The 27875-nt window shown below is 46.4% G+C and overlaps 2 protein-coding genes across 6 annotated transcripts in view; both read right to left on the bottom strand.

The window, feature by feature from the left end:
- Positions 1-1813: 1813 nt before the first annotated feature.
- Positions 1814-11974, bottom strand: KCTD13 (potassium channel tetramerization domain containing 13). Of its 2 annotated transcripts, none has more exons than XM_084805818.1 (7): positions 11846-11974; positions 10221-10488; positions 7361-7530; positions 6444-6533; positions 5371-5423; positions 5023-5218; positions 1814-3762 (listed from the first exon to the last, which is right to left on the bottom strand). In XM_084805818.1, the coding sequence occupies exons 2-7, from the start codon at positions 10480-10482 to the stop codon at positions 3520-3522; spliced, it is 1014 nt and encodes a 337-aa protein (XP_084661944.1). In that variant the 5' UTR covers positions 10483-10488; positions 11846-11974; the 3' UTR covers positions 1814-3519. The 2 variants fall into 2 exon arrangements, with proteins under 2 accessions (XP_084661944.1, XP_084661945.1); XM_084805819.1 differs by having other exon boundaries at positions 10221-10518.
- A 1479-nt stretch (positions 11975-13453) lies between these two features.
- The window catches only part of KIF22 (kinesin family member 22), a 31806-nt gene continuing 17384 nt past the window's right edge, over positions 13454-27875 (bottom strand). For 3 of the 4 annotated variants that reach the window (XM_084805820.1, XM_084805821.1, XM_084805823.1), the window contains exon 13: positions 14871-16251. In XM_084805820.1, coding sequence (XP_084661946.1) covers positions 16216-16251 — 36 coding nt within the window. In that variant the 3' untranslated portion in view covers positions 14871-16215. Of the gene's footprint in view, positions 16252-27875 lie in introns of all 4 variants that reach the window. The other variant, XM_084805824.1, reaches the window with a different exon arrangement.

Consider the following 27875-nt stretch of genomic DNA (forward strand, 5'->3'; position numbering starts at 1 on the left):
TTTGTTCATTTCACCCCCCTCTGGGCTAATTTAGTTATGCCGTCACCACACTTGACAACTTCAAAAATTTACTGTTAAGAACAGAACTTGTAGTCACAGCTGCTTATATTTAGAAGGAAGATACATAAGCAAGAACATACTCTGCATCACCCTCCTTGCGCAAGAGCAGGGTCTGGTACAATAAAGGAAGTGTAAAATTGGCTGTACCTTAAAGCAAGGTTTCCTGTTACAGATTGAGATACATTGTAAAAGACAGCAAGTATGACAGAGACAGGGTGAGTCAGCCACATCTGTCTAGGACCAACACCTGCATGTTCAGGATCATTATCTCCCATCTTCTTGCTAGAGGAAAACAGTTTGGAGCATGCCTTGTATAGATGCTTGTGCACAGGAGTGGCTGGATTGGGTCCTGGCTGTGCAGAATGTTGTGTCCAACCCTACCTGGTGCCTTCCAGATGTGCTGAACTGCAATGCCAATCATTCCCAGTTAGCCATTGGGCACAGTGGCTGGGTCTGATGGGAACAGGAGGCCAGCACATCTAGGGAGCCCCAGGCTGGGGAAGGCTCATGATATACACATGGAAGGAAGATCTGGACAGAGACACAAGACCAGGTACGAAACCACCAAGACATGAGAGCAGAAGATAACAAGCCACCCAAACATGGTTTCTTAAAATTAACAACAAATCACACACTCTTCCAACCACAGCACAACATCTCTTCAATCTGGACATACTCTCTTCCTGGTATTCTTAGAATTCCGTTCTGTTTCCTTGCAAAGTTCTCATTAGACGAGGAGGTGCCATGCAAACTCCCCTCTCTACCTAGAGCAGGAAACCTCCCTGTGAAGGTAGGCCTGACTAGGCCTTGTATGTAGTTTGGTTGAGACGAGATACCTGATGGGATTGAGAGAATGTGTATGTATCTGACCATGAGAAGGTAATTGTAACTTGCTCATTATAAGCAAGAAATTCCTATCCACCAAAGTAAGCTCATCCCTAAAGATAAGAAGGCAGCTGTGCTGATAAGACTGTTGCTGAACAGTTGCTGTCTGTTGCTGTTGCTGTAGCTCTTGAGCATACGTAGTGTATTTTCTTTGTTCGCCATATTTCAGTCTGTATAAATGCATCCTGTTTCTTTTTGTGGGGGAGACACTGGGTTGACTGTTTCTCCCACAACTATGATGTGCTTTAATAAATCTCTGACTGTTCAACCTCACCTGCCTTGGATATTTCCTTAACATCTCCAACAATCATACTCTACTCATGTTGCCTTCCTTCCTGGCTTGGATGGATCATGAAGACATTTTGAAAGGCATACAGTGTTCTACAATTCAATGCCAGCACTTCCCACATATCCCCCTCCCTAGAAAATCCAAAGCATCCATCAGGGTGGTCTATTACTCTCTCCATTTGCAACCCAGGAAGGGAAACATATTAACAACCACACCACCCCCTTCAAATATGGGTTCTGAAAAACCCAGAACTAAGAGGGAAGCATGTCTACACATTCACTATTTCCTTCCTCTCCTGCAAGAGGCAACAGTGAGTAGCAGAACAGGGCAGCTGCCAAACTGTGGGGCGGGATTTGGCCCATACACTGCCAACTATAGGTACACGCTTCCTCTCTAACACCCACAATTACCTAACAGGCATGACCCCATGGGCTAGATGGAAGGATGACGTAGCTGAGAAAAGCTGTTCTAAATATCCTAGTAGATGCCCTTCTAGGCATGGGAAATCTCTGGGGAGTAGCATCCCATCTTTCTCTCTCTTGTGCAAGAAATAACAAACTTGCTCCACTTTTTTTTTTTTAAAGCAGGAATCTTTATCACAATAATTTAATAGAAAAAACAATTTAAAATAAATTATGCAAATACAAAAAATTACAATAATTAATGCAAGATTACCTCCTCCAGGGAGGGGAGGCTATACAGAAAAGAAAAAGAGGGATAGGAGAAAAATAACACCTCCCCAGTAAAATTACCTTCACCAGCTTGCATTTTTACAAAATGCAATGGTTCATTACAATCTCACCTTCCTCTCCCTCCATGATCATTAGGAACATCCAAGCCTGTTCCATCAAAGAACTGGCTCAAGAGGCTGTTGGAATATTCCATCTTACATTTTGCTGAAGGTGGTGTGAAGTAGCGTACCATTCCCTATGGAAAACAATGGGGAGCGAAAAGCATTCCGAGGGCAGAACAGGAGAGTCACTGCTTCACGTCTGTCTGTTGGAAGATGGGGATAAATAAGGCAGTCAAAACTCTATACTTAAATTTTGCACTAGACTGTGGTGAGGCAGGGGGATCATTTGACCACATTTTGTTGTTTGAGAAAGATGGGTTTGAAGCATCTTCTGTATTTTGAAGCACAAACTGTTGTATCTTCTATTGTGAGTGGGGTCAAACTGTGTTTCTGACCTGGAGACGGGGTGGATGGCAGCTGTTAACAGATCCAGAGCTTCTCTAGCAGGACAAGTACAAACAAGGGAACTTGTCTCATGGATGCATCAGGTTACTGCCTGTTCTAGAGGGAAGGCTGACACGAAAATATTTTTCCCTGGTTTATTTTAAACTGGATTTAGCCACCACTGCTAACAGGAGGCCAAGTCTAGTTAACAATACTGCAGAAAAAACAATTGCTCAAATGGAATATGCTTTATAGTTCCATCTATTCCATTCTGAAAGAACCATTTCAGGTCTTACCTTAAATCCAGACTGTTTCTTCAACCCAACCAGTTAAGTTAAAACCGGGTGAACAGAAACAAAGGAGTGTGGGAGGGCGATTTAAAATAAAATCTCTTGTGAGGTGAAGGACGGAGGTCAAAGAATCCAGAGATTTTAGACTGGAGAATTAGAGTTTGTATATTAAATATTTTTTGAGACGCACCCCTGTCTAGGTAGAGGCCCTTGACCTCTGAAAGAGGGAGTGAACAAGAGGTCAATAATGGTGTTCCAAAATGCAGTCACAAAAGGTAGAGGTTTATCATCAAGTTGAGATGGAACATAGGATCCTTTGATTGGTACATTTTGCTGTTTTGGTATTCATGTTGTTCCCTGGCTACTAATGTTTAGAGAGCAGTGAAGAGTCAGGTGGTCTCAGGTCTGGAAGGAAGTTATTCCAGGTCAAAGAGGTTGTGAATAAAGGACCATAATCAAGGTTCAGGTAGTATTTTGAGGATTATGAGGCAGAGAGGGAATCGGGGTGGGGGGAGTAAAAGGTTGGGCATTTAGGATTAAGACTCAAACATTAAGGAAAGTCAACAATTGGAAAGAACGTCCCAGTAAAATGGAGGGTTCACCAAGGTGGCCACTGTCACCATAGAGGGCGGTTAGGGGGCTCAGGGAGATGAAGTCAAGGAGAAAGGGCAGGAAAAACAAGCCCTAAAAGTGAGATGGGTTAGAGAGGATATGAACACCATTGAGAAGACCTTGGGGTGAAAGATCAAAAGGAGGAAACAGGTTCTCCTTTGGCACTGGATGGATGGAGTGCTGAGGACGCTGGGAGTGAGGCAGAATCAGTCTTTGAACACCGCCTGGTGGCCATGGGGGCGTTCGTCATGCATGATGTGTCGACGGACATGGATACGCCGGACACGGTGCTCCCGCCCGTCTTCGTCGTCACCAGCACGGAGGGGGCCTCCACCCCCACCTGCAACCCCACCAGTTGCCTCCAGGAGGGCCTTGTCTGGCACTCGCGGCGTCTCATAAATCAGGATGTTCAGAGTTTCCTCAAAGATCCGGGCCTCCGGGAACTCCACCTGCGCACACAAGGGAAGGTCACATTGGGCAATACCAATTCTGTCCGCCAGTGGACAGAGAGCCAGTGTGGGTGCAAGAGCTGTGCGTCAATCCTTGCTCAGGCATAAAGCTCACAGGGCAGGCTCGGGCATGATACCCTTTCTCAGCTTAACCTAGCTCACATGGTTGTTGCAAAGGTAAGGCTCAACTGCTGCTCTAAACTTCTTGGAGGATAAAAATGTTAGTAGAAAGCTATGTGTAGCTAGATGGGAAAACTATTAATGGCTACTAGTCATGATACCTATATTAGCTCCAGTATCAAAGACAGTATGCCTCTCAATACCAGCTGCTGAGGATCATGGGTGGGAGGGTGTTGTTGCACTCATGTCCTGCTCGTAGGCTTCCCATTAGGGCATCTGGTTGGCCACTGTGGGAAATAGGATGCTGGAGTAGATACGCCTTTGGTCTGATCCAGCACAGGTCTTATGTTATGAACTGGATCGAAGAGAGTTGAGCTTAAGTCGCATCTTATCAAGAGATTCACTAGTTTCCCCCATGTACGAATTAGGAATGACAGTGGCCATGTTACAAGAACGAAAAAGCACTTTGATATCCTGAGTCTGATTGTAAGCTATTCTAGAGGTGCTGGAAAGTTGAAAAGCTGTATCAACCAGAGTCAAATTGTGTAATTAGCCACCATACATGCCCCCATGAAAATTGTACCTATGCACACATTTTAACTGCAAGCCACTTTGGGAATTTATCTTGGTGGAACAGCAGCGTGTAAGTACGTTATTATTCTTGTTATTCTTGTAACTACAACAACAGCTCATTAAAGCTGATTTTAAAATAATGAGACATCCAGGGTGGATGTTTTCTTCCATAAGGTGTGTGTCCTTGGAATGAACTAAATGATGTAAGATCAGAAATGGCTTGTTTAGCATGTTATCCAAACCTGGGATCCTGGCTTGTTGCTCCCAAACAAGCCAGGATTGTTAAGCCAAGAAGAAACTCTGGTTTACAATTCTGGCTTGTAAAAGAAGCAATGAGCCAGGATCCCAGGTTTGGATGACATGCTAAACAAAGCATTTCTGGCTGGTTTAGCTGGTTCGCTGGTGGGAGGAATTGGTGAGAGCCAATGGGCTGCATGCACTCACATGCAACTCATTCACGGTAAGCCAGGATGTGCTAGAATCCTAGCTTGCAATTCTGTTCAAGGCCAAAGTGTATCAGGAAATGGTAGAATTCTCTTTGGGCGCAGCGGACAGCCCAGGAGTTACCTTGGTCTGCTTCTTCTCAGTGGCATATACAATGGAGGTGCAGCAGACTTCGGCGATCTTGCGGCCCTGCCCATAAAACGACCAGCAGCAGATCTCATCCCCAAGAACATCTTTGATGAAGAGCACCCGTCCATTGAACCGCAAAGCTAGTTTGTCAAAGAGTTCAATATTCTTCAGTAAGTTGTCATCAGAATTACTGGAAGGGGAGGGGGGGAAGAGAGAAAAACGGTGGTGTGGGAAGTCCGAGATCCTAGGAAGGAGGTGGAAGCGTTTGCTCTGGGCAAGCCTGGATGATGTGGGTCAAGAAACCATGCAAAGCTACACCCAATTCCAGCAGATGTATCTTACCTTGTATATGAATACTTGTTATTACTTCTGTTATGCAGTAATTTCACCACAGGCTAAAAAAGGATGGAAAGACAATATTATGGAAGTGGTAAAAAAAGTGAAGATGACTAGGTTCTCTCCCCTTAACACTGCCATTTTTTTAGTCTGCTTAAGACAGACTGGTTGTCACCTGTAAGCAGCTGCTTTTGTCACCGGCTGAGCTGTAGTGATTTCATTTCTGTGTATTACATTTTTATAGCCAAAGCTCTCTGGGCAGTTTACAAAGATCTCATGGAACATTCACAAACATTCTACTTCTGAGGGTCCAGGTCAGGCCTATTTTGCACTTTGTGCCCCCCACGGTGTCCAAAGTAACATCCATGTGGCGGCCATACCACACAGCAAGCAATTCATGTGCAAGGTGGCTTACTACATCTATCAGCTGCTACCATGCACTTTGCCTCCACGTGTCTACAAAACATCCCCATCAGCAGTTGAAAAAGCCAGGCTAAGGCGGCCGATTTGTGCAACATGGTCCCTGGTCACAGAATGTAGAAAATCGGTACAGCTGTTCTGAAAGGAGTTGGGTGGGCTAGGGGGAAAAAACCTCACAAATAGGTTTAGGCATAAGAGCCTGTGTGCTGTTAGTTAGAAGGGGGCTGAAGGTCTATGCACTATGGAGATATAATTATCCTTCAAATAATTGGGACAGATTCCAGCACATCTGGAAGGCATCAAGTTGGGGGTGGCCAAGATATATGATAGCAGACTTCCCCAACCTGGTGCCCTCCAGATGTTTTGGACTAAAACTCCCATCAGCCCCAGCCAACATGGCCAATGGTCAGGAATGCTGGGAGCTGTAGTCCAAAACATCTGGAGGACACCAGATTGGGGAAGGTTGTATTGTAGCCTAGTGAACTAGGACTTTACTAAAGGTGGGGAAAGAAGTGGCTGCCTTCCATGCTCTTTGCACTCACGCATCTGGCCCCCTGGCCCTAGTCATGCAACTGGACATTGAGCAAAGCCACCTAAAACAGCCAGATGTGTACGAGCTTCTTGGGACTGAGCCTCATGAGACTTCACAACCTCTTTACCTTGGAACAGCTTGAGATGATCTGCTGCTCCTCCTTGGGAGATGTCACCATGGGGATGTGGCAGAGGGGGTCAAAGGCTTCACTCTTTTGCTGGGCAGAGAAAAAATATACATATTACAGCCCTATTAGATGCCTCAGAACCTGCCACAATTTGCTTACTGACCTGGATCTCCCGTAACGGCAACCCCGGAACTGCCGTGGCGGAGTGAGAGTGAGCAAGTGCACTGCCTCCTGCACATTAGTCACTTCCACTTTCAATTAACAATCCAGGAACACCCCATCCCTGGGTTGTTATCATGACATCTGAACCTGAAAACCCTGGGTTGTTTAGGGGTTAACTAATCCAGAGTTAACCCAACAATGAACCACCAGTTAACTCTGGGTTGTTTAACTCCTAAACAACACAGAGTTTCCAGGTTTGGATGTTACGATAACCCAGGAATGTGATTTCCTGGGTTGTTAACCGAAAGTAGACGCAACAAGCGTGCAGGAGGCAGTGCACTTGCTTGCTGCTGCACAGCCACAACTGTGAGTTAAACAACCCATAATTGGCCATTACATGTGAACTAGGCACTCTTTATATGGTGCCCTTCTGCCAGTGCACATAAGGCAGTTTAAAGACATCGCATACAATCTTGACAGGCACAATATAAAATTGTGGGCGGGGGGAGAATGGGGAGGAAGCAGTATATACGCTAATTCAGGAACCAATTATTGGATGCTATATCATTCTTAAAACCACCTGGTGGAACAGTCAGTTGTGGGAGGGGAGGAGCCAAAAGGCGGCAGGTCCCAGCTCTGCTGATAGAGTGAGCCTTGCTGTCTCACCTCTCCCTCATATACTTCAGTTCCTTTGAACAGGACAAGGCTCAGATGAGTCCGCATGCCTCCCAGTTCCTCAGCAGGGATCGGCTCACCTGTAGGGCAAGTTGACAGTCCTCAACCAAGCCTTGGATCAGGTAGTACCGGGCCTCAGACAGCACTTCCTCCAGCTCCCGCTGGGATTCAGGAAGGGAAACAGAGCCATCCCGCAAGTAATTCAGGATGGTTCCAAAATGGCGCCCACTCCGATCAATCAAGATCCAACCTGGATGTAAAGCAATATATCCAAATATTTGGTTTTGCTTTTCAATAACTTGATTTAGTGATTTATAAAATTTATAGCTATATAGAGAAAATTGTTTATCAGTAACTTTGGATTTTACATAAGAAACATATAATCTACATATAAGTGAGTGTGAAAATGTACATCCCTTATTTAAGTGATTCAGAGAAGGGAATGTCTTATTGATTGATGTATACTACCTATGTTGTAATATGTATTGTATTACTCTTTCTGCATGATGGGAAAAATGTTCAGGATGATTGTACTAGCAGAACAACAATATATATAAAGATCCAACCTGGAAAGGCAGAAATGATTTGTAGTCCCCGAACAAAAGCTCTTATAGTGGGTGGAAGCAGTGGCCAGGAAGGGTCTTTTAATGAAAAAGTTAAAAATTGCTGTTTTGGAGAAGAAGACAAAATATTTAGAGGGGAAGATCCAAATGTTACTATTTGTATAGATAATGAAGTTGAAAAAAATAAGATCTTATGTACATTAGTTAGGGTTATATTTTATCTCAAAAATAAAATGTAAGAATCTTAGTGATAATAGATCCTTTTAAAGTATCTTGTTAGGGATGTTACAGCACAAGCTCAAAACTGTGGCAAAGAATGACTAATGGAGGATGGAAGAAACTAGAACTATTATTGAATAGAAACTGGATGATGATTTTTTGAAAGATCTCAAAATTCAGAGGCAGCAATTAATTTAGAGAATGAAATGCAAAATGTTAACAGACTTCATGTGATTTTGAATGGTGGGGGCTTGTCTCCTCATTGGATCTCTCTCCTCATTGGATAACTCTTGCCACTAATGTTTCAGTTTGATAAGAAGGTTCACACAAGACTGCTGTTTGACTCCTTGGGCTTGTACTTTATTAACTGTAATATCAAATTTTCCCAGTTAAGAGAGAAATATTTAGGAAACAAGAATCCATCTCTGAGTAAAACGACTTCCCGATCTCACACTTTATTAATTTACTGAAATGTTTACATTCCACCCCACCCCATTCCACGGCAAATTGAAATGCAGAAGGTAAATCCATTTTAAAACAACCTGATGTAGAGAGGAGCAGCAGATAAGAACAACAAAGACAGGGAAGCAGCCACAATAAGTTCAGTTACTAGTCAAGCTGAAGGCTGCTGGAACAGAAAAGGCCTCAACTGGCGCTGGAATTAGTGCTAACAAGGAGGAGCAAACTGGATCTCTCACAGAATTCCACAGGGAGTTCCACAACCTGACTGCAATACCAGAAGAGGCCCTTTTACATGTTCCCATTAATGGCACCTTAGACAGTGACACAGGCCCTCTGCAGCTGACCTACGCATACGGGCAGGTTCATATGGAAAGAGATGGTGCTTTAAATTACAAGCTGTTAGGAACATAGGAAGCTGCCTTATATCAAAAGAAGGGTAACAACCAACACGAAACAGTTTCATATTGCATGCTCTGTGGGGCAGGGACCAATGTAACTTTAAAAAATGTTAGTTTTGCTTATGTGGCTCTGAACAGCATCATATGCATGGATAGTAACTATAAGCAAGAGAAAACCCTTAGGCTAGGAAGCGGGAACTTTCTGCCATATACTTCCAGGAACAAAGGGAAGATCAGCTTCATACCAGTTACCGGCCAGAGGATGGAAGGTACCCTGCCCTCAGCCTTCTAGGAAGAACTGTACTGAAACACAGTTTCAGTTTTTTGGGGACACTAAAAAAAACATTTTCTGGGTCTTTTTTCTTGGCATTTTAAACCTGCTCTCTTTTCAAGGCAGGCTTCCCCAACAACTTAGAAAACCATAGAAGAATATCAAACAAGTCTATTAAAACAATACTATCCATTCAGATATTTCAGCAGAAATTAAGTAAAGCCCTGCTCCTAAAAGCCTTAGAGCCAGCTGTAACAAGAGAGCCTTCATCCTTGTCTGCAGGGTCTAGTTTAGGCAAAATTCAAAAAATCCATCTAGTGTAATACCTTTATTAGGCCAGTACAAAGATCACAAAACACATGCAAGCTTTTGAGATCTCCAGATCTCTTCAACAGGCAAGATGTTACCAAAAAACAGGTGTGTGTGTGTGTGTGTGTGTGTGTGTGTGTGAGGGGGCGCAATGGTGGGGAGGAAGGCTGACTAGATGTAGTAGTCAGATTGTCTGCCTGGCCAGAGTCTTAAATCTTAAGTTTTTTGTGTAGCTTAGGCATGTTTCCCTTGGGAAATGGTTGCACAACTGGGAAGGTATCTGTATCTTCATAGATTGTCTTGGTTAGATGGAACCTAGAGTGGGGCATCACCTGCAAATCTTAATTTAAAAATAAAATATAAAATTGTAAATATTCACAGAAGTTGTCCAGAGCCACAGAGATATGGCAAGATATCTTCCTATAACATTTAACAAAACTGACAGGGATAGAGTGGTTCTTCTTTCCTCTACCTAGTTATCAAAAATTGCCTTCAACCTGTCAAAGGTTGAACCTGTCAACTGTCCCTGTTCTGCATCTACAGGGACTAGAGCCTTGTTTTCTCTTTTAAAGACGTGAAAGTGATTTTTCTCAGAGGTTCACTGTTCAGCATATTAGGAAGCAAGCATGATTCACAAACGCAAGCTGCATCATGCAGACAACTTGAGTTCCTGGTTATGGGGATTGCGGGAGAGACTGCAAGAAGCTCCAGTGTGTACCTTCGCTATCTGTGAGCACCTCCATCCTGCCACTGAACATAGCCTTGAGCATGGTGTCTTGCTTGGTAAGGGTTTGCACGGTGGTGTAATGCAGGGACCCTCCCACATTCAGCTTGACATACTTGCTGCTGGGGTTCAGGGGTTTGAGATCAAAGGTTGCACCAGCTACTGCTCCCCCGCCATCCCGTCGCTGCTGGGTTAGGATCAGTGGAGCACAGTTCTCCAGGGGTGGGACTTGATCTGCTGTTGCCTCAGCTGACATAGCCACCTACAGAAAAGAGGAATTGAACAGAGAGATCTTCCAGAGAGGGCACAGAGAGGAGAGGGGCTTGGATTAGAGAAAAGACAAACTGAACAGAGAGATTCCCTGCACAGGAGGAGAGGGGCTTGGATTAGGTTATTTATTATTGATTTATTATTACATTTATGTCTTAAAGAAACAATTCTCACCACCACTATTTGACTCATGTGGTGCTCACTCCCATCCCATCCCAGGCTTGCTCTTTAAATCAGTTCCATGTCCTCTACAGCACTGGTGGGCAGATTTCAGGCTTGCAGGATATACATCGGGGTTTTGGGGTTTTTTTACTAGAACACTGAGATATGCCAACCAGAACCAGATGTAAAATAGCAGCTCTGGCAGGCAGACATGTGCTAGGAATTAAGGAACAGGATTCCACTGAGGACATGATTAGCCCAGGAATTTGTGATTGGTACCAGAACCAAGCTCACAAGTCCTTTCATACAAAAATCCACTCCTGTTTTTCCCCACAAGTGTACTTTTTCAGCAGCCTGACTTTTGGTTTTTGGAGGGGGGGGTAGAAGCATTTTAGTTGCTACCATTGTTAGATAAATTGGAGTCAGAAACCCTTACAAATCTACTGCAAAACGCCCGGAGTTTTACCAATAGATTCACACCTACTTTCTGCCCAACCCTGCTGTCCCACACTCAGCACACACCTGGCAATATTAGTAGGAAGTAGTAGATTAGCACTCATCTTTGTGCCTACTGGCCTTTGCCCCCAACAAACCTACCTTAGGCTGTCATTTCTTCCTGCTGCTGGCCCCACCCTCACATCCCCACAGCCCATCCCTTGTGCCTCCACCACACTGGATTGCCAATTATGTTTTCTCACCTTCCTCCCTGCCCACCTTCAGCCTAGACTTATTTATCGGGGCATTCATCTTTTGAATTTGCAAGCTGGTCTAGCAATCCCTTTGGGGATTGGAAAGAGAATATGAATAGACAAAGTAATGCATGAGCATCCCTTCCCTTTGAAATCCTCACCTCCCTTTTAACCCCTGAATTTTCTTGCACCTTTTTCTCCCCCAGATCTGAACTGGCTTCTACACTCCTTGCCTTTGCACCTGATGGATCCCCATCCTAGCCTCATCTTCCCCTAGATCCCCGCCGACTATTCTTGGCCTCTACAAGATGGGGTCCCTCCCTCTCTTCCAGCCATCTCCATCCTGGTGCCCTCCAGGTGTCTGGTGCTAGCTGGGGATGATAGGACTTGCAGTCCAACACATCCAGAGGGCACCATGATGGGGAAGGCTGCATTCATTCAGGGCTGCCTGCTCACTGCCCTTTGACCCTCGCCCACGCACCCACCAGATTCACTCACCTCCCCAAAGGGAACAGGGTGGGCTCAGCCCAGGCCCCTCCCCTTCACTCCTGCCTGGACTCAAGCGCCCAGCGTCCGGCTAAGGCGTCTTAACCCAAGAAGACGAAGGAGCGCAACTGCGCATGCGCCTCGGTCTGTCTCTTTCGCCAGGCAATAACACAGGGAGCATCTACATCCGGGTACTCGTCCGCGTTAATTAACGCAGAGCCGGACAGCGCCTCCCCCTAGGGCGGGCACAGGGCTGCGCCTGCGCAGAAGGTGGACGTCGATTCTGCGGCGAAGGATGAGAGTCGAGAGGGCGAGGGAGGTTCCGGGCGGGCGCATGCGCACAAAGCAGCTAGTGGAATCGTGCTGCTTGAGGGCCCGGCTAACAACAGGGAGGAGGAACCGCCGGCTCTCGGCCCGGGTGCGGCCTCTCCTCGTCGGCCCCGCCCTGAGGTGGCAAGCACAGGCCTCGCGCCTCGCCTCAATTCATTGCCCTTTCATAGCTGTCTAGTGTGTGCCTGCCGCAATTTAAGCCCCCCACGCCGCCGCAAAGGTCGCTCTGCAATTTGTAGGACTATTGCCTGCCCAGAGGACGGAAGAATTCTGCAACGGAGCCGTCCCCAGTCTAATGCCCTCGGATGTGTTGGATGTGCTGCAATTCCCATCACTCTCAGCAAGGCCAGCGCTGTCCAACACACCCGGAGAGCGCCAGGTTGGGGAAGGCTGTTTTGGTTTCTAGCCTGGAGGCTTTCATGAACACTTTAGCCCAGAGATGGCCTTGGGCAACAGGAAAGTAGTGGCTTTACTCTGGTAGAATAACTTGGGGGGCGGGGGGGGACTGCATTTAATACAGGGTGGCCAGGAAAAGAAAAAAATGCATCAGCAAACCCCCACGCACAGATGTACATAAAAATGCCACATGTTATTTTATATGTACGGATTCATATTTAGAAATAATTACTGCAATTTAAATAGAAATACAACACACCGCTTTAATGGGGAAGGCTGACCCGATGACCTGTGAGCCTGCTGCTCAGTTTGTCCAGGTGTACTAACCGTGGATGGGCACTTCAAGAACCGCCTGCACTCCCCTCCTGTGGTGCTTTCTCCTTAAACCTGAATGGAAGACACCTCCAAATAGAGGATTGGCCTTGACAGCCCTTCAAGTAGAGGACTGTCCTCTAAAGTTAGAGCGCATGGCCACCTTACTTTGGTTGGATAATATTTGCACTGTGAGGTTTGTGCAGGAGTCCCACAGAGCAGGTTGTGGAATGAAGTCTAGTGGGGACCACTCAGGTCTCATCACAAGTAGGCCAAAATGTTGAAAAGGGAATTAATCAACTTTCCTGGAAGGGGAACAGGAGGGATCCTTGGGGTTGGGGACTGGAAGGAGTCACCTCTCTGGGAAGCAGGAAAGGGGTGGGGATGCTAGAAAAGGAGAGGAAGAAAGGGGTTGCAAGGAAGAAAAGGCGGTTGCCTTGCCCACTACCATCTCTGGGAACTCCATGTATGCCACCTTGAGGTCCAAGCTGGAAGAAAGGTGGGATATATATGTGCTAAATAAATAAAACAATTAAAATGCCCCTGGTAGAGCTGGGATGTTGTTACACACATGCAAAATTAAGGTAGAGTTTCTTATTAACATATCACTTCTCATTTGAAACAAATCCTGAAGTGGTTTACAAAAGAATAAAAACACAATCAAAACAAACAGGAAAGACCGGACAAACAATATTATCATGAGGCTGGTACACAGAAAGCTCATGGCTGGGAGAAAGCCAAAGCAAACAGATGTTATCAAGAAACACCCCAGCTGAGACCTGACATACATCAGAGCTCATTCCACACAGCTGGTGCCACTGCAGAGAAGGCCTATCTCCATGTCATCACCAAACGGAAATCTGTAGCCCATGACATGGACAACACCCCCCCCCCGCCCCCCGGTCATAATAGCATGGGAGGTTGGTAAGGGAGATGGTCCTTGAAGTAACCAGTATTACAGACATAAAAACTCTTTGGCCTGTTCATCTTTCTATTTTTAAATTGTATAATTAGATCCTGTTCCACTGCTTTTCTCATTTCCTAGTTTTCCCACCACCACTTTTCTCTAGGATGTCAGTTGTTTCCAGATAGCTGCCATTTTGTTTTAGCTGAGTGAGGCAGTCAGGGGCAACTCCTACAGGTTGCCCCAACTGCCTCACTCTGGTTCCCAGAGGATTCTCAGTTGAACATTACAACTTTAAAGTAAGAATGACATGAATTAAATATAGGTGTAAAACTAGGGCTCAGAGGGTAGACAGTATTGTGTTATGTGTGGAGAGAGGCGGGTGAAGTAAAGAGTCAATGTGTTTCTTACTAGCACTTCAGATTCCAAATTGAACTGGTTGCCACTCTTCAGTGCCATGGAAACATAGAGCTTTCTCCAGCGATGCAGGGATAGAGCAATGCCTGCCTGATAGGAATATTTTGGGTTTTTTTATAAAATTTTGTAGAAAGTTATAATTCCCACTTCCTGTTTCCCTCTAGGTGCCACCATATGTGGGGACAGAGCATTATTCATAATAAAGAACCACTCCATCCTCAAATTTCCATGGTACAACATTCTGTTTCTTTACATTAGTTGACACCATGGTCAATTTGAAACTGTAACTGGCGCTACAGGAAATGTCTTAAATAAATAAAAAGCAGGATGACCCTGTCCTGTTAGGACACCCTAGGATTATACATGTGTTGGGTTGCTTTTCTTCAAGGCTCTCTGTGCTCCCTTTTCTTGTTGATATAACCTCTACCTCTATTTACTGCCCATCCTTTCTTCTCTGGTGTTCTTTTACATCCATTTTTTAAAATTCCACACTCACCAAGACATTGAAACTTTCTCTTCTGTAGATCTCTACTGGCTGTGCAAAGAACTAAAAAACAACTGTGTTTGGAATGAAACATTTGTTGGGTGTTTAAAGCAGGGACAGGCAGCCTGGTGCCTTCCAGATGTTTTGGACTATAACTCCCATAATCCCTGGCCATTATCATACTGACCAAGGCTGATATTTCTTAAATTTATTGAATACCTTTTAAATTTCTTTACAATAACAAAAATACAAATCAAATCACAATAAAAACAATATAAAACTAACAAACATGCCAACACAGCATAAAATAGAACATCACATTGCAGGGGCTGAGATAATAAAGCACAAAAATACTAAAATATTTAAAACTTAAAAAAAATTAAAGCCTGGGAAAACAGAAAAGTCTTAGCCTCACACCAAAAAGAAAACAGTGTGGATGCCAGGTGAGCTTCCCTTGGGAAAGCATTCCTGAGCTGGGAGACCCTCCAAAGGGTTATAGTCCAAAACATCTGGAGGGAATCAGGTTGGGGAAGGCTGGTTTAGAGCATCCCTCATGGGAATCAAGTGGTCAAATAATTTGTCACTAAAACTGAGGAAATTACTCAAGGCTCCTGTAAACCAAAGCAGCAGCCCACTGTTAAGAGCAGCCATTACAGCTCTAGAACAGAGGTGAGATAGGTGTGGCCTTCCAGATGGTTCTTGGACGACACCTCCCATCTTCCCCAACCATTGCCCAAGCTGGCTGGGGCTGCTAGGAGTTGGAGCCCAACACATCTGGAGGGGCACAAGTCACCCACATCTACTCTAGGAGGAGGCAAGGCCAAAGGAGCATCATGCAAATCAACCTCTGCTGGAAGAAAGCAATTTTGCCATCTCTCCCTGCATGTGGTACAACTGGGTCATTCAAGCCACTGCCAGTGTAAGGCACAATGTCATGCCCTCAGATGAGGTTTGCTTGTTGCATCTCTGCATTAGTCATGGTTCAGAGCTCTCCTCCTTCCAATGACGAGGTATGTTCCAAAACTGTGCCTCAAATAAAAAAGCAGTGGGCTAATGCATTCTTACTTTTTCACACTGTAAATGTGTGACCTCACTTTAATTCAGGAAATAAATTGTATGTCAGCCAGCCAGTGTTTGGGAAACACTGGCTTAAAGGTAAACCTTTACTCCTTGTGTGTATAAATACCAGGATTTCCGAAAGCGTATAGAAAAACTGGAAACCTAAAATGGGATTTGGGAGGTGACATTTCAAACTCTTAACCCCATCTTTTTTTCCAATTTTTCTGTCTAATATGCTTTCTTCTTATGTTGGGTTTGGCATGTTTTTGTGGTTGTGAATGCTTTATCACAAGGTAAATAGAAAGGTAATATAAATGAGGGTAATATAAATAAACACTCAAATTATTGTACCCAAATACAATATTTTCAAAAATTTTATATTTATATCTATATCCATCTAAATGCACTAAAAATTAAATGAAATAACAATCCAATCATAGTTAATAAAAAGGTGCAGGGGAAGAGGAAGAGCCGATCTGGTTACTGAAGGTTTCCAAGATGCTCAAAGATATTTGCCTGGAAGGGGCAGGGGGAGAGAGGAGAAAAACAAGAATATTAACTCCTACAATCTTATTCACGCCACAGAAACACACTCAAATTACTTTGTGTATACACACGCAGCTGTCAACACAACAAAATGGTCCGCAGCTCTCATTTCCCTTCTCACCTCTGCTGCTATAAAATGAGTTATCAAGCACTTTAGCAGCAGGCTTATAAACAGCCATTTACCTATGGGGAGAGAACTGTCTCCATCATCATTGAGTCTGTTTCCCGCCTCCCAGCTGAGCAGAGCAGAGCAGAGCAAGCTGCTCCAGCTGGTCCAGGGACTACAGAAGCAGGCAAGCTCCCAGAGAGCGAGCGAACAGGGGGAGCAAACAGGAGTTGCCCAGGGGAGTTGCAGTGGTTGAAGAGACAAAGGAGACAGAGGCTAAGAGGTAAGTGGGTTGCAGGAAGCCCAGGGCGCTGCCCTTTATCCTTCTGACTGGCTGTGAGCTCACCAGGAGCTTCTGAGAGCTCCAACTGAATTGGAGGGGTGTGGCCTGAGTACTCCCAGCAGCTGACTGGGCGGGAAGCTTCAGTCTGTTTCCCGCCTCCCAGCTGAGCAGAGCAGAGCAGAGCAAGCTGCTCCAGCTGGTCCAGGGACTACAGAAGCAGGCAAGCTCCCAGAGAGCGAGCGAACAGGGGGAGCAAACAGGAGTTGGCCAGGGGAGTTCGGCAGGGGAGGTCAAGGGGGAGGCCCCTAACATTTTTTTTTTTTTACTAACTTTTTTTCATTTATTTGTCTTGTAACACACACTTCCACACCAGTGGGACTCTGCTTTTAACCTCTACTGAGTAGAGGAGCAGGCACAGGCTAGTCTAGAACAATCACAAAGCTAGACACAAAAAGGGAAAAGAGGCAATGGAAGGACAAGACTCTCCAGTGGTGGTGACCTGCAAGGTGTGTGCAATGTTTGTTTTCTTGCCTGAGAACAACATGGCCTACACCTGCAACAAGTGCAAGTTGATCACGCTGCTGGAGGAAAAAGTAAGTGGACTGGAGCGGCGACTGTCAACCCTCCGGGGAATAAGAGAACACGAAGAGTTCTTGGACAGAATGGGGGAACTACAGCAGCAAAGGGCAGACCAGAAGCTTGAAGAGCAACAGCAAGATGAGGCAGTGGGAAATGCTGAGGTGAAGAAAAATGGAGTAGAGGATACTCCTTGGAAAACGGTGACAGTTAGGAGAAGAAGAACTAGACGCCACTCTGTACCAGTGGAAGCGGTGGAGCTGTGGAACCGATTCCAGGTACTTGCAGATGAGACTGGAGGACAGCCTGCAGAGGAAGAATCACAGGGGAACCTGCATGAGAGTGAGCAAGAGGCTAAAGGTCAGTCAAACAGAGGCGATGAAACCCAGGCCTACAAGAAGAAGAAGAGTGGTAGTAGTGGGAGACTCCTTGCTGCGTGGGATCGAGACCCAAGTATGTCGCGAAGACCCGTGGACTCGCCAGGTATGTTGTCTCCCGGGAGGACAGATTAGAGACGTGACTGAAAGGTTGCCTGCACTCATAAAGCCCACTGACAGGTATCCCTTTCTTCTCATCCATGTGGGAACAAATGATACCGCCAAGCGGAGCTACGAAGAGATCACGTCAGACTTTGAAGCTTTGGGAAGGAAACTCAAGAACTTTGGGGCCCAGATAGTTTTCTCATCCATCCTTCCAGTAGTTAGAAGAGGGATAGAAAGGGAACGAAAAATACTCCGGGTAAATGACTGGCTACGAAGGTGGTGCCGACGAGAGAGATTTGGATTCTGGGACCACGGGCTATACTTCCTGGAAGATGGGCTGTTGGCTAGGGATGGGTTGCACCTCACAAAGGATGGGAAGAATGTGTTTGGCCACAGCATGAAGAACTTCATCAGGAGGGCTTTAAACTGAATCCTACGGGGAAGGGAGATGTAATGTTGGGGGTAACAATGGACGTAGGCGCATGCACTGCAATGGAGAGAACAGCTCTGATAGCGCCCAATAATAGTCTTCAGACACAGGTAGGAAGAAAGCCAGACTATGAAGCACATGGTCTTCGATGTCTATATACTAATGCCCAGAGTATGGGAAACAAACAGAACGAACTTGAACTCTTAATACAGGAGGGAAATTATGACTTGATAGGTATAACTGAGACTTGGTGGGATGACTCTCATGACTGGAATACAGCAGTTGAAGGATATAACTTGTTCAAAAAGAACAGGAGGAACAGAAAGGGAGGCGGGGTTGCACTGTATGTGAAAAATACATATCTCTGCACAGAAATACAGGAGGAGGAGCTTGGTAGCCCCATCGAGAGCATCTGGGTTGAAATAAATGGAGCAAAGAATAAAAGGAACCTGGTGGTCGGAGTCTACTACCGGCCACCCAATCAAGGAGAAGACAAGGATGAAACTTTTGAAAAGCAAATAGCCAATGTTTTAAGGAAGCATGATGTAGTAGTAATGGGGGACTTCAATTTCCCCGATATTTGTTGGGAGACAAATTCTGCAAAACATGGCCCCTCCAGGAAATTCCTGACTTGTGTGGCGGATAACTTCCTCCTACAGAAAGTAGAGGAAGGAACTAGAGGATCGGCTATCCTTGACTTGATCCTAACCAACAGAGATGACTTAGTGGATAAAGTAGCAGTTACAGGAACTCTGGGGGAAAGCGACCATGTTGTACTTGAGTTCTTGGTTCTAAGGGAAGCAAAAGCCGAGTGTACTCAAACGCGTACCCTGGATTTTAGGAAAGCTGATTTTAATAAACTCAGAACAATGATCAGTAAGGTCCCATGGCAAGCAATGCTAGCGAGAAAAGGAGTCCAAGATGGGTGGGAAGTTTTAAAAAAGGAAATTCTCAAGGCACAATCACAAACAATTCCAACAAGAAGAAAAGGTGGAAGACAACAGAAGAAGCCAATGTGGCTTCACAAAAAGCTTAGGGATGACCTGAAAACAAAAAAGGACACATATAGGAAGTGGAAAGAAGGCCAAGTAACAAAGGAAGAGTACAGGCAGGTAGCACAGAATTGCAGGGATGGCGTCAGGAAGGCTAAAGCGGAGAACGAGGTGAGGTTAGCGAAGGATGCTAAAAACAACAAAAAGGCTTTCTTCAGCTACGTGCATAGTAAAAGGCAGAGGAAAGAAATGGTTGTTCAGCTATTAAATAAGGATGGCAAAATGATAACAGAGGACAAAGAAAAGGCAGAGGTGCTCAATTCCTACTTTGGCTCAGTCTTCTCCCAAAAGAGGGTCTATGACCCCCCTGGCAAAGGCGAAGTACAGGCTGAAGGGGCAGGATTGCAGCTTGAGATCGACAGGCATATGGTCAAGGAACACCTCATTACTTTGAATGAGTTCAAATCTCCAGGGCCAGATGAACTGCATCCTAGAGTCATAAAGGAACTGGCAGAAGAACTCTCAGAACCGCTGTCTTTTCTCTTTGAGCAATCATGGAGGACGGGGGAAGTGCCAGATGACTGGAGGAGGGCTAACGTTGTCCCTATCTTCAAAAAGGGTAAAAAGGAGGAACCTGGGAACTACAGACCAGTCAGTCTGACATCAATCCCTGGGAAAATTCTGGAGCAGATCATAAAGCAATCCATCTGGAAGCACCTTGACAACAATGCCGTGATTACTCGAAGCCAACATGGATTTGTCAAAAACAAGTCCTGCCAGACAAATCTGATCTCATTTTTTGATCAAGTCACCTCCCTTGTAGACCGTGGGAATGCTGTAGACATCATATACCTCGACTTCAGCAAAGCTTTCGACAAAGTGCCCCATGATATCCTGATGAGCAAACTAGCTCGAAGTGGGCTAGATGAAACAACGATCCAGTGGATCCACAGTTGGCTACAGAATTGGACTCAAAGAGTGCTTATCAATGGGACCTTCTCAAGCTGGGGAGAGGTAACGAGTGGGGTACCGCAGGGCTCAGTCCTGGGCCCAGTGCTCTTCAATATTTTTATTAATGACTTGGAGGAGGAGGTGCAGGGAATGCTGATCAAATTTGCAGATGACACAAAATTGGGAGGGATAGCTAATACTTTGGAAGACAGAAACAAAATTCAAAGTGATCTGGATAGACTGGAGTGCTGGGCAGAAAACAACAGAATGGCATTTAATAGGGACAAATGCCAAGTTCTGCACCTAGGAAAAAGAAACCAAATGTACAGTTACAAGATGGGGGATACGTGGCTCAACCACACTACGAGCGAGAAGGATCTTGGAATTGTTGTCGATCACAAGCTGAATATGAGCCAACAATGTGATGTGGCTGCAAAAAAGGCAAATGCTATTTTGGGCTGCATTCATAGAAGCATCGCTTCCAAATCCCGGGAAGTACTAGTTCCCCTCTACTCAGCACTGGTTAGGCCTCATCTGGAGTACTGTGTCCAGTTCTGGGCACCACACTTTAAGAAGGATGCAGACAAGCTGGAGAGGGTTCAAAGGAGGGCAACAAAGATGATCAGGGGACTGGAAACAAAGCCCTATGAAGAGAGACTGAAAGAACTGGGCATGTTTAGCCTTGAGAAGAGAAGACTGAGGGGAGATATGATAGCACTCTTCAAGTACTTGAAAGGTTGTCACAGAGAAGAAGGCCAGGATCTCTTCTTGATCATCCCAGAGTGCAGGACACGGAATAATGGGCTCAAGTTGCAGGAAGCCAGATTCCGACTGAACATCAGGAAAAACTTCCTGAGTGTCAGAGCAATACGGCAATGGAACCAATAACCTGGGGAGGTGGTGGGCTCTCCCACACTGGAGGCCTTCAAGACGAGGCTGGACAGCCATTTGTCAGGGATGCTCTGACTTGGATTCCTGCATTGAGCAGGGGGTTGGACTCGATGGCCTTGTAGGCCCCTTCCAACCCTACTATTCTATGATCAGCCATTGTACCTAGTTTCCTCTTGACAGAGACAGGGAAGTCCCTTCCTATCAGGCTGACCAACTGCCATTTGGCTCCTCCACTTCCAGAACTGCCTCTGTCAACAGCCATTCCAACTGGCTTCACCCAAGGGTTGCACTCCCTCCGTTGGCCTAGTTACTTTCATATTTTATATTGTTTTAGGCTGCACCTTGTGGTTTTAATTTTTGCAAACCGCCCAGAGAGCTTCAGCTATTGGGCAGTATAGAAATGAAATAAGTAAAAACCGATTGCAGCTTGGTTCCTCCCTCCTAGAATCATCTCTTATAGCGATCATTCAGTCTGGTCATTGGCCTGGATACAGGCTTAAGTCATGCTTAGAGAAGACCCACTGAAATCAGTGTAAGTCAGTCATAGGAACATAAGAGCAGTGCTGGATCAGACCAGAGGACTCTCTAGTCCATCATGCTGTTCCCACAGTAGCCAATCCAATCCAATGCATTAATTAATTAATTAATTAATTGCCATCTGGCTGGTCACCCAGCCACTCTGGGCGATGTACAGCATATAATAAAACAGTTTAAAACAATAAAATTCTGCAATAAAAACGTTTTCTAAAATACCCTAACCCACCCCAAATGCCTGCCTGAACAACCACGTTTTTAATGCATGACGGAAGCTCATTAAAGAGGGGGCATGGCGGAGTTCCCTAGGGAGGGAGTTCCACAGAGTGGGGGCCACCACAGAAAAGGCCCTCTCCCTCATCCCCACCGGTCTAGCTGTCCTGGCTGAAGGGACAGAGAGAAGGCCATCCGAGGCTGATCTTGTTAAGCAGCCTGTCTGGCGTTGCTGGAGGCACTCCTTAAGATAGGCTGGGCCGGAACCTTACAGGGTTTTAATGGTCAAAACCAACACCTTGAATTTGGCCCGGAAAACAACTGGTAACCAGTGCAACTCCTTCAGCACTGGAGTGATGTGATCTCGCCGGCGGCTGCCTTTAATCAGGCGAGCCGCCGCGTTCTGTACCACCTGCAGCTTCCGAACCATCTTCAAGAGTAACCCCATGTAGAGCGCATTGTTGTTGTTGTTCAGTCGTTCAGTCGTGTCCGACTCTTCGTGACCCCATGGACCATAGCACGCCAGGCCTTCCTGTCCTGCACTCTCTCCCGGAGCGTGCTCAAGTCCATATTCATTGCATCAGTGATGCTATCTAGCCATCTCATCCTCTGCCGTCCCCTTCTCCTTTTGCCTTCAGTCCTTCCCAGCATCAGGGTCTTTTCCAGAGAGTTTTCTCTTTGCATTAGGTGGCCAAAAAATTTGAGCTTCAGCTTCAGTATCTGTCCTTCCAATGAGCACTCAGGGTTGATAAAGTAGTCTAAATGAGAGGAGACCAGGGCAGGTACTACCGATGGGAGCAGATGGTCGGGAAGGAAGGGGTGCAGCCGCCGTATCAGATGGAGTTGATACAGCGCTGTCTGGCTCACAGCGGACACCTGAGCCTCCATGGACAGCTGGGAGTCCAAAATGACCCCCAGGCTGCAGACCTGGTCTTTCAAGGGTTGTTGTTGTTCGTTCATTCGTTCAGTCGCTTCCGACTCTTCGTGATTTCATGGACCAGCGCACGCCAGAGCTTCCTGTCGGCCGTCGCCACCCCCAGCTCCCCCAAGGTCGAGTCCGTCACCTCCAGAATGTCATCTATCCATCTTGCCCGTGGTCGGCCCCTCTTCCTTTTGCCTTCCACTTTCTCTAGCATCATCATCTTCTCCAGGATATCCTGTCTTCTCATTATGTGGCCAAAGTACTTCAGTTTTGCCTTTAATATCCTTCCCTCAAGTGAGCAGTCTGGCTTTATTTCCTGGAGTATGGACTGGTTTGATCTTCTTGCAGTCCAAGGCACTCTCAGAATTTTCCTCCAGCACCACAGTTCAAAAGCAACTATCGTCCTTTGCTCAGCCTTCCGTATGGTCCAGCTCTCGCAGCCATAATTACTACGGGGAATACCATTGCTTTAACTATGCGGACCTTTGTTGTCAGTGTGATGTCTCTGCTCTTAACTATTTTATCAAGATTTGTCATTGCCCTCCTCCCAAGAAGTAAATGTCTTCTGATTTCTTGGCTGCAGTCAGCATCTGCAGTAATCTTTGCACCTAGAAAGACAAAGTCTGTCACTGCCTCCACGTTTTCTCCCTCTATTTGCCAGTTATCAATCAAGCCGGTTGCCATAATCTTGGTTTTTTTGAGGTTTAACTGCAACCCAGCTTTTGCACTTTCTTCTTTCACCTTCGTCATGAGGTTCCTCGGTTCCCCCTCGCTTTCAGCCATCAAAGTGGTATCATCTGCATATCGGAGATTGTTGATGTTTCTTCCAGCGATTTTAACTCCAGCCTTGCCTTCATCAAGCCCAACATGTCGCATGATGTGTTCTGCGTACAGGTTGAATAGGTAGGGTGAGAGTATACAACCCTGCCGTACTCCTTTGAAGGGTAGCTGTACCCCATTCAACACCAGGTCAACATCCCTCAGCCTCCTCTTGTCTCCCACCAAAAGTACCTCGGTCTTGTCAGGGTTGAGCTTCAGCTTATTCCTCCCCATCCAGCCACTCACCGTCTCCAGACATTTGGACAGGGATTCTACGACCAAACTTGGTGAAGATCTGAACGAGAGGTAGAGCTGCATGTCATCCGCATATTGATGACACCGCACTGCGAACCTCCTGATGATAGCCCCCAGCGGCTTCACATAGATGTTAAATAGCATCGGGGAGAGGATAGAACCCTGTGGCACCCCACAAGTGAGTGGCCATGGGTCCGAAACCTCCTCTCCCAGTGCTACCCTTGGATACCTGCCGGAGAGGAAGGATCGGAACCACCGCAATACAGTGTCTCCAATGCCCAGCCCCTCCAGGCGGTCCAGGAGGATACTGTGGTCAACGGTATCAAAAGCCGCTGAGAGGTCGAGGAGAACAAGGAAGGAGCATTCACCCCTATCCAGAGCTCTCCTCATATCATCCACCAAGGCGACCAAGGCCGTTTCTGTCCCATGCCCAGACCTGAAGCCCAACTGAAATGGGTCTAGATAATTGGCTTCTTCCAAGTGTGCCTTCAACTGCATCGCCACCACCCGCTCAATCACCCTGCCCCAGAATGGCAGATTTGAGACTGGGCGAAAGTTGTTCAGAACTTGGGGATCCAAGGAGGGCTTCTTTAAGAGCAGTCTTATCACTGCCTCCTTGAGGGCTGATGGCATCACTCCCTTCTCAAGGGAGGCATTCACCACCACCCTGATCCCCTCACCCAGTCTCTCTCTGCAGCTCATAATGAGCTAAGATGGGCAAGGATCAAGTAAGCAGGTGGTTGGCCTTACAGATGAAAGCACCTTGTCAACTTCATCAGAAGAAGCTGGAACCCTTCACAAAAAACTGGTTTGCCACAGGCCACCTCTTGCTCACTAACTGTATCCACAACATGCAGAGTAACACTCCTAATCTGATCAATTTTATCTGCAAAATGCCTTGCCAAGGCCTCACAGGAGGCCTGAGAATGCTCCAGTGGTTCTGGAGCCACAGGACCGACCAGGCTCCGGACCACTTGGAACAGCCTCCTGGGACAGCACTCTGCAGACGCGATATAGGCAGCATAATATTCCTTTTTTGCTGCCTTCACCGCCACGTGATAGGCTGAAGATACAGCTCTAGCCTGTGTCTGATCGTCTTTGGAGCAAGACTTTCGCCACCGGTGCTCTAGCCATCTCACCTCCTGTTTCAGAGCTCGTAACCACGGATTGAACCATGGTGCAGTCCGAGCCCTGTTCAGGGGGAGAGGGCGTTTCGGAGCCAACTGATCTAATGCCCCAGTGAATGCGGCATTCCAGCCACCCACCAGGGTCTCGACCGAGTGGCCGTTGGCGTGCCCCAGAGAATCCCCAAGCGCGTTCAGGAATCCATTCGGATCCATAAGACGCCTGGGGCAGACCATTTTAATGGGTCCTCCACCCCTGCGGAGGGGTTGTGGAACCAAGAAGTCTAACGTCACCAGACAGTGATCTGACCATGACAAGGGGGTGGTGGATATACCCCTGACTTCCAGATCACTCCCCACTTCTCCAGAAACAAACACAAGGTCTAGTGCATGACCGGCTACATGGCTGGGCCCAGTTAGAATATGGTGCAGCTCCCAGGAGGCCATGGTCTCCATGAAGTCCCGAGGTGCTCCTGTGAGGATGGCCTCTGAATGTACGTTGAAGTCCCCCAACACCAATAAGTTGGGAGACTGTACACGCACATCAAAGACCACCTCAAGCACCTCAGCCAGAGAGTCAGTCGTGCAGTGAGGTGGCCCAACCTCCAGTACATGCACTCAGCAACCCTGGTCTCTGGAGAGGGGGTCTGGTGAAGACCAAGGACTCTTGGTAGATAACGACCACTCCCCCTCCCCGATCCCCAGCCCTCAGCTGCTGTGCATATGAAAATCCGGCTGGACACATGTCTGCAAGGGTTGGAGCAGCAGCCTCGGCCAGCCAGGTCTCCGTAATACATGCCAGGTCTGCACCCTCATCCAGGATCATGTCATGGATGAGGGAGGTTTTCTGGGTAACAGACCTGGCATTGCAGAGCAGCAAACGAAGGCCAGAAGATGGAGTCATGCCTCCCCCAACCATCCTTTGGCTCTGGACAGGCCCGGAGCAGGGGACAGATACTACACATCTCTCCCTTGTTCCCCTTACCTGACATGGCCTGCCCCTAGCGCTCCGCCAGCGCCTGCTGCCCAACCTCGGTATGTTCTGGCCCCCAACACTCCCCCCACTGCCTCCATCGGGTGGACACATGCCCCCTCGCTCCCGCCTATCAGGCAGGCTACCCACCCCTAAAAACACAACAGAATCCCCCAGAAATTAAAACAACTAAAAAATCCCCTTAAAAATAATGCCAGGCAGGAGTCCACAGTAGTGATAGCGGTGGTGGCGGCAGCTCAGCAGCAGCAGCAGGCCCAGCAGAAGCAGGCATGCCTCTTCCCCGATGGTGGCAGCTTCTCCTGCAGGCCCTGGTTCTCCCATTAGCAATAGCCCTCTCTTGCTGCTGCAGCCCAGCATGCTGCCCCCAATACTGGAGGCAATATACAGCCATTAATAGCCTTATCCTCCATGAATTTGTGTACTACCCTTTTAAAGCCATCCAAGTTGGTGCCATCACTACATCTTGCGATATCGTGACTGACTTAAGTCCCATTGATTTCAGTGGGTATACTATAAGCAGGACTAAGTCTGTATGAGCAGGAGAGATGATACCTGAATTTGCTTCTCTCTCTCCTCTTCCCATTCCTTTTTCCTTTTGTTTCATGTCTTAGATGATATGTTTTTATAATGATGGCTTATGTCGCCTTGAGTGTTTTTGGCAGAAAAAGGTAGCACAGAAAATGTAGTAAATATATATTGGCTCTATTCAACTGGAAGAGTTAACTCTGTCAGGCACTAGATGTACCACCTAATCACTGATGTAGGTATGTAGGGAAAGGCAAGCTAAGAACTTTGAGGAACTAATTTATAAGACTGCTTTAATAGGCTAGGAACTCAACGTTTTTGACCCACAAATACTTGTTTGAGGTTCCAGCTGCCAGCAGTTATGCAATAAAACATCCTTAAAATGAAAAGAAATAACAGGGAAGCATGAATTGTCCCTAAGAAGCTATTTTGAAGTCTTTAAAAAAAATTAGTAGTCCACTTCCAGTTGGTTTTTAGACAAAATTCCAAGTGCTGGTGTTGACCAATAGCCCTAAACTATTCTGGTTCTAGGTATCTGAATACCAGCCTTCTGCTGTATGAACCTGCCTGTTTGCTGAGGTAGTCAGAGGGCCTGCTTGGAGTATGCCTGCCTTCAGAGGTTCAGTGGTTACCAGAGACAAGGCCTGTGGTGGCTCCCAGTTTATGGAACATTCTCTGTGTGCCCACTCTTGTTTTGTTTATGTGAACTTCTGACTGGAGGTAATCTGGAACTGCGTCTCCTGCCTTCTCTTCACTTAACAGGATTCTGCCCTTCCACCAACATCTAGGGAAGCTCTGCTCCACACCCAATCACTACTGGAGGTGAGGTTGGCTGGATATCTGGGTCAAGAGGACTTTCTCAGTTGTGGCACCTAGCCTCAGAAACTTGCTGTTCTAGGGGGAAAAAAAGATCTTAAAGATAGTTTTATTCTGACACATTTTTAGCATTGCTTGCCTCTTGTCCTATTTTAATTGCTGCTCATTTTATGTTTGTTGTTGTTTGAATTCAGTTTTTAAAAAAATCTTGTAAGCAACTTTGGGGGGCATTTTCTAAAGCCAAAACCAGGATATAAAATATTAAATAAAACAGAAAATATTTTAATTAGAAATATTTACTGAATGCTATTGCTTTATCTGTCTTTTGGTTGCTTAATTAATGTATTTTACATAATTACCAGTAGTTAGAAGAGGGACAGAAAGGGAAAGAAAAATACTCTGGGTGAATGACTGGCTACGAAGGTGGTGCCGACAAGAGAGATTTGGATTCTGGGACCATGGGCCATACTTCCTGGAAGAGGGACTGTTGGCAAGGGTGGGTTGCACCTCACAAAGGCTGGGAAGAATGTGTTTGGACACAGCATGAAGAATTCTTATCAGGAAGGCTTTAAATTGAATCCTACGGGGAAGGGAGACGTAAAATTGGGGGTAACAATGGACGAAGGCTCATGCACCGCAACTGAGAGAACAGCGCTAATAGCGCCCAATAATAGTCTTCAG

Source organism: Heloderma suspectum, chromosome 6 (assembly GCF_057233095.1).
Source record: "Heloderma suspectum isolate Gila_16-S chromosome 6, 16-S_ref, whole genome shotgun sequence".
NCBI classification, from domain to species: Eukaryota; Metazoa; Chordata; class Lepidosauria; order Squamata; family Helodermatidae; genus Heloderma; species Heloderma suspectum.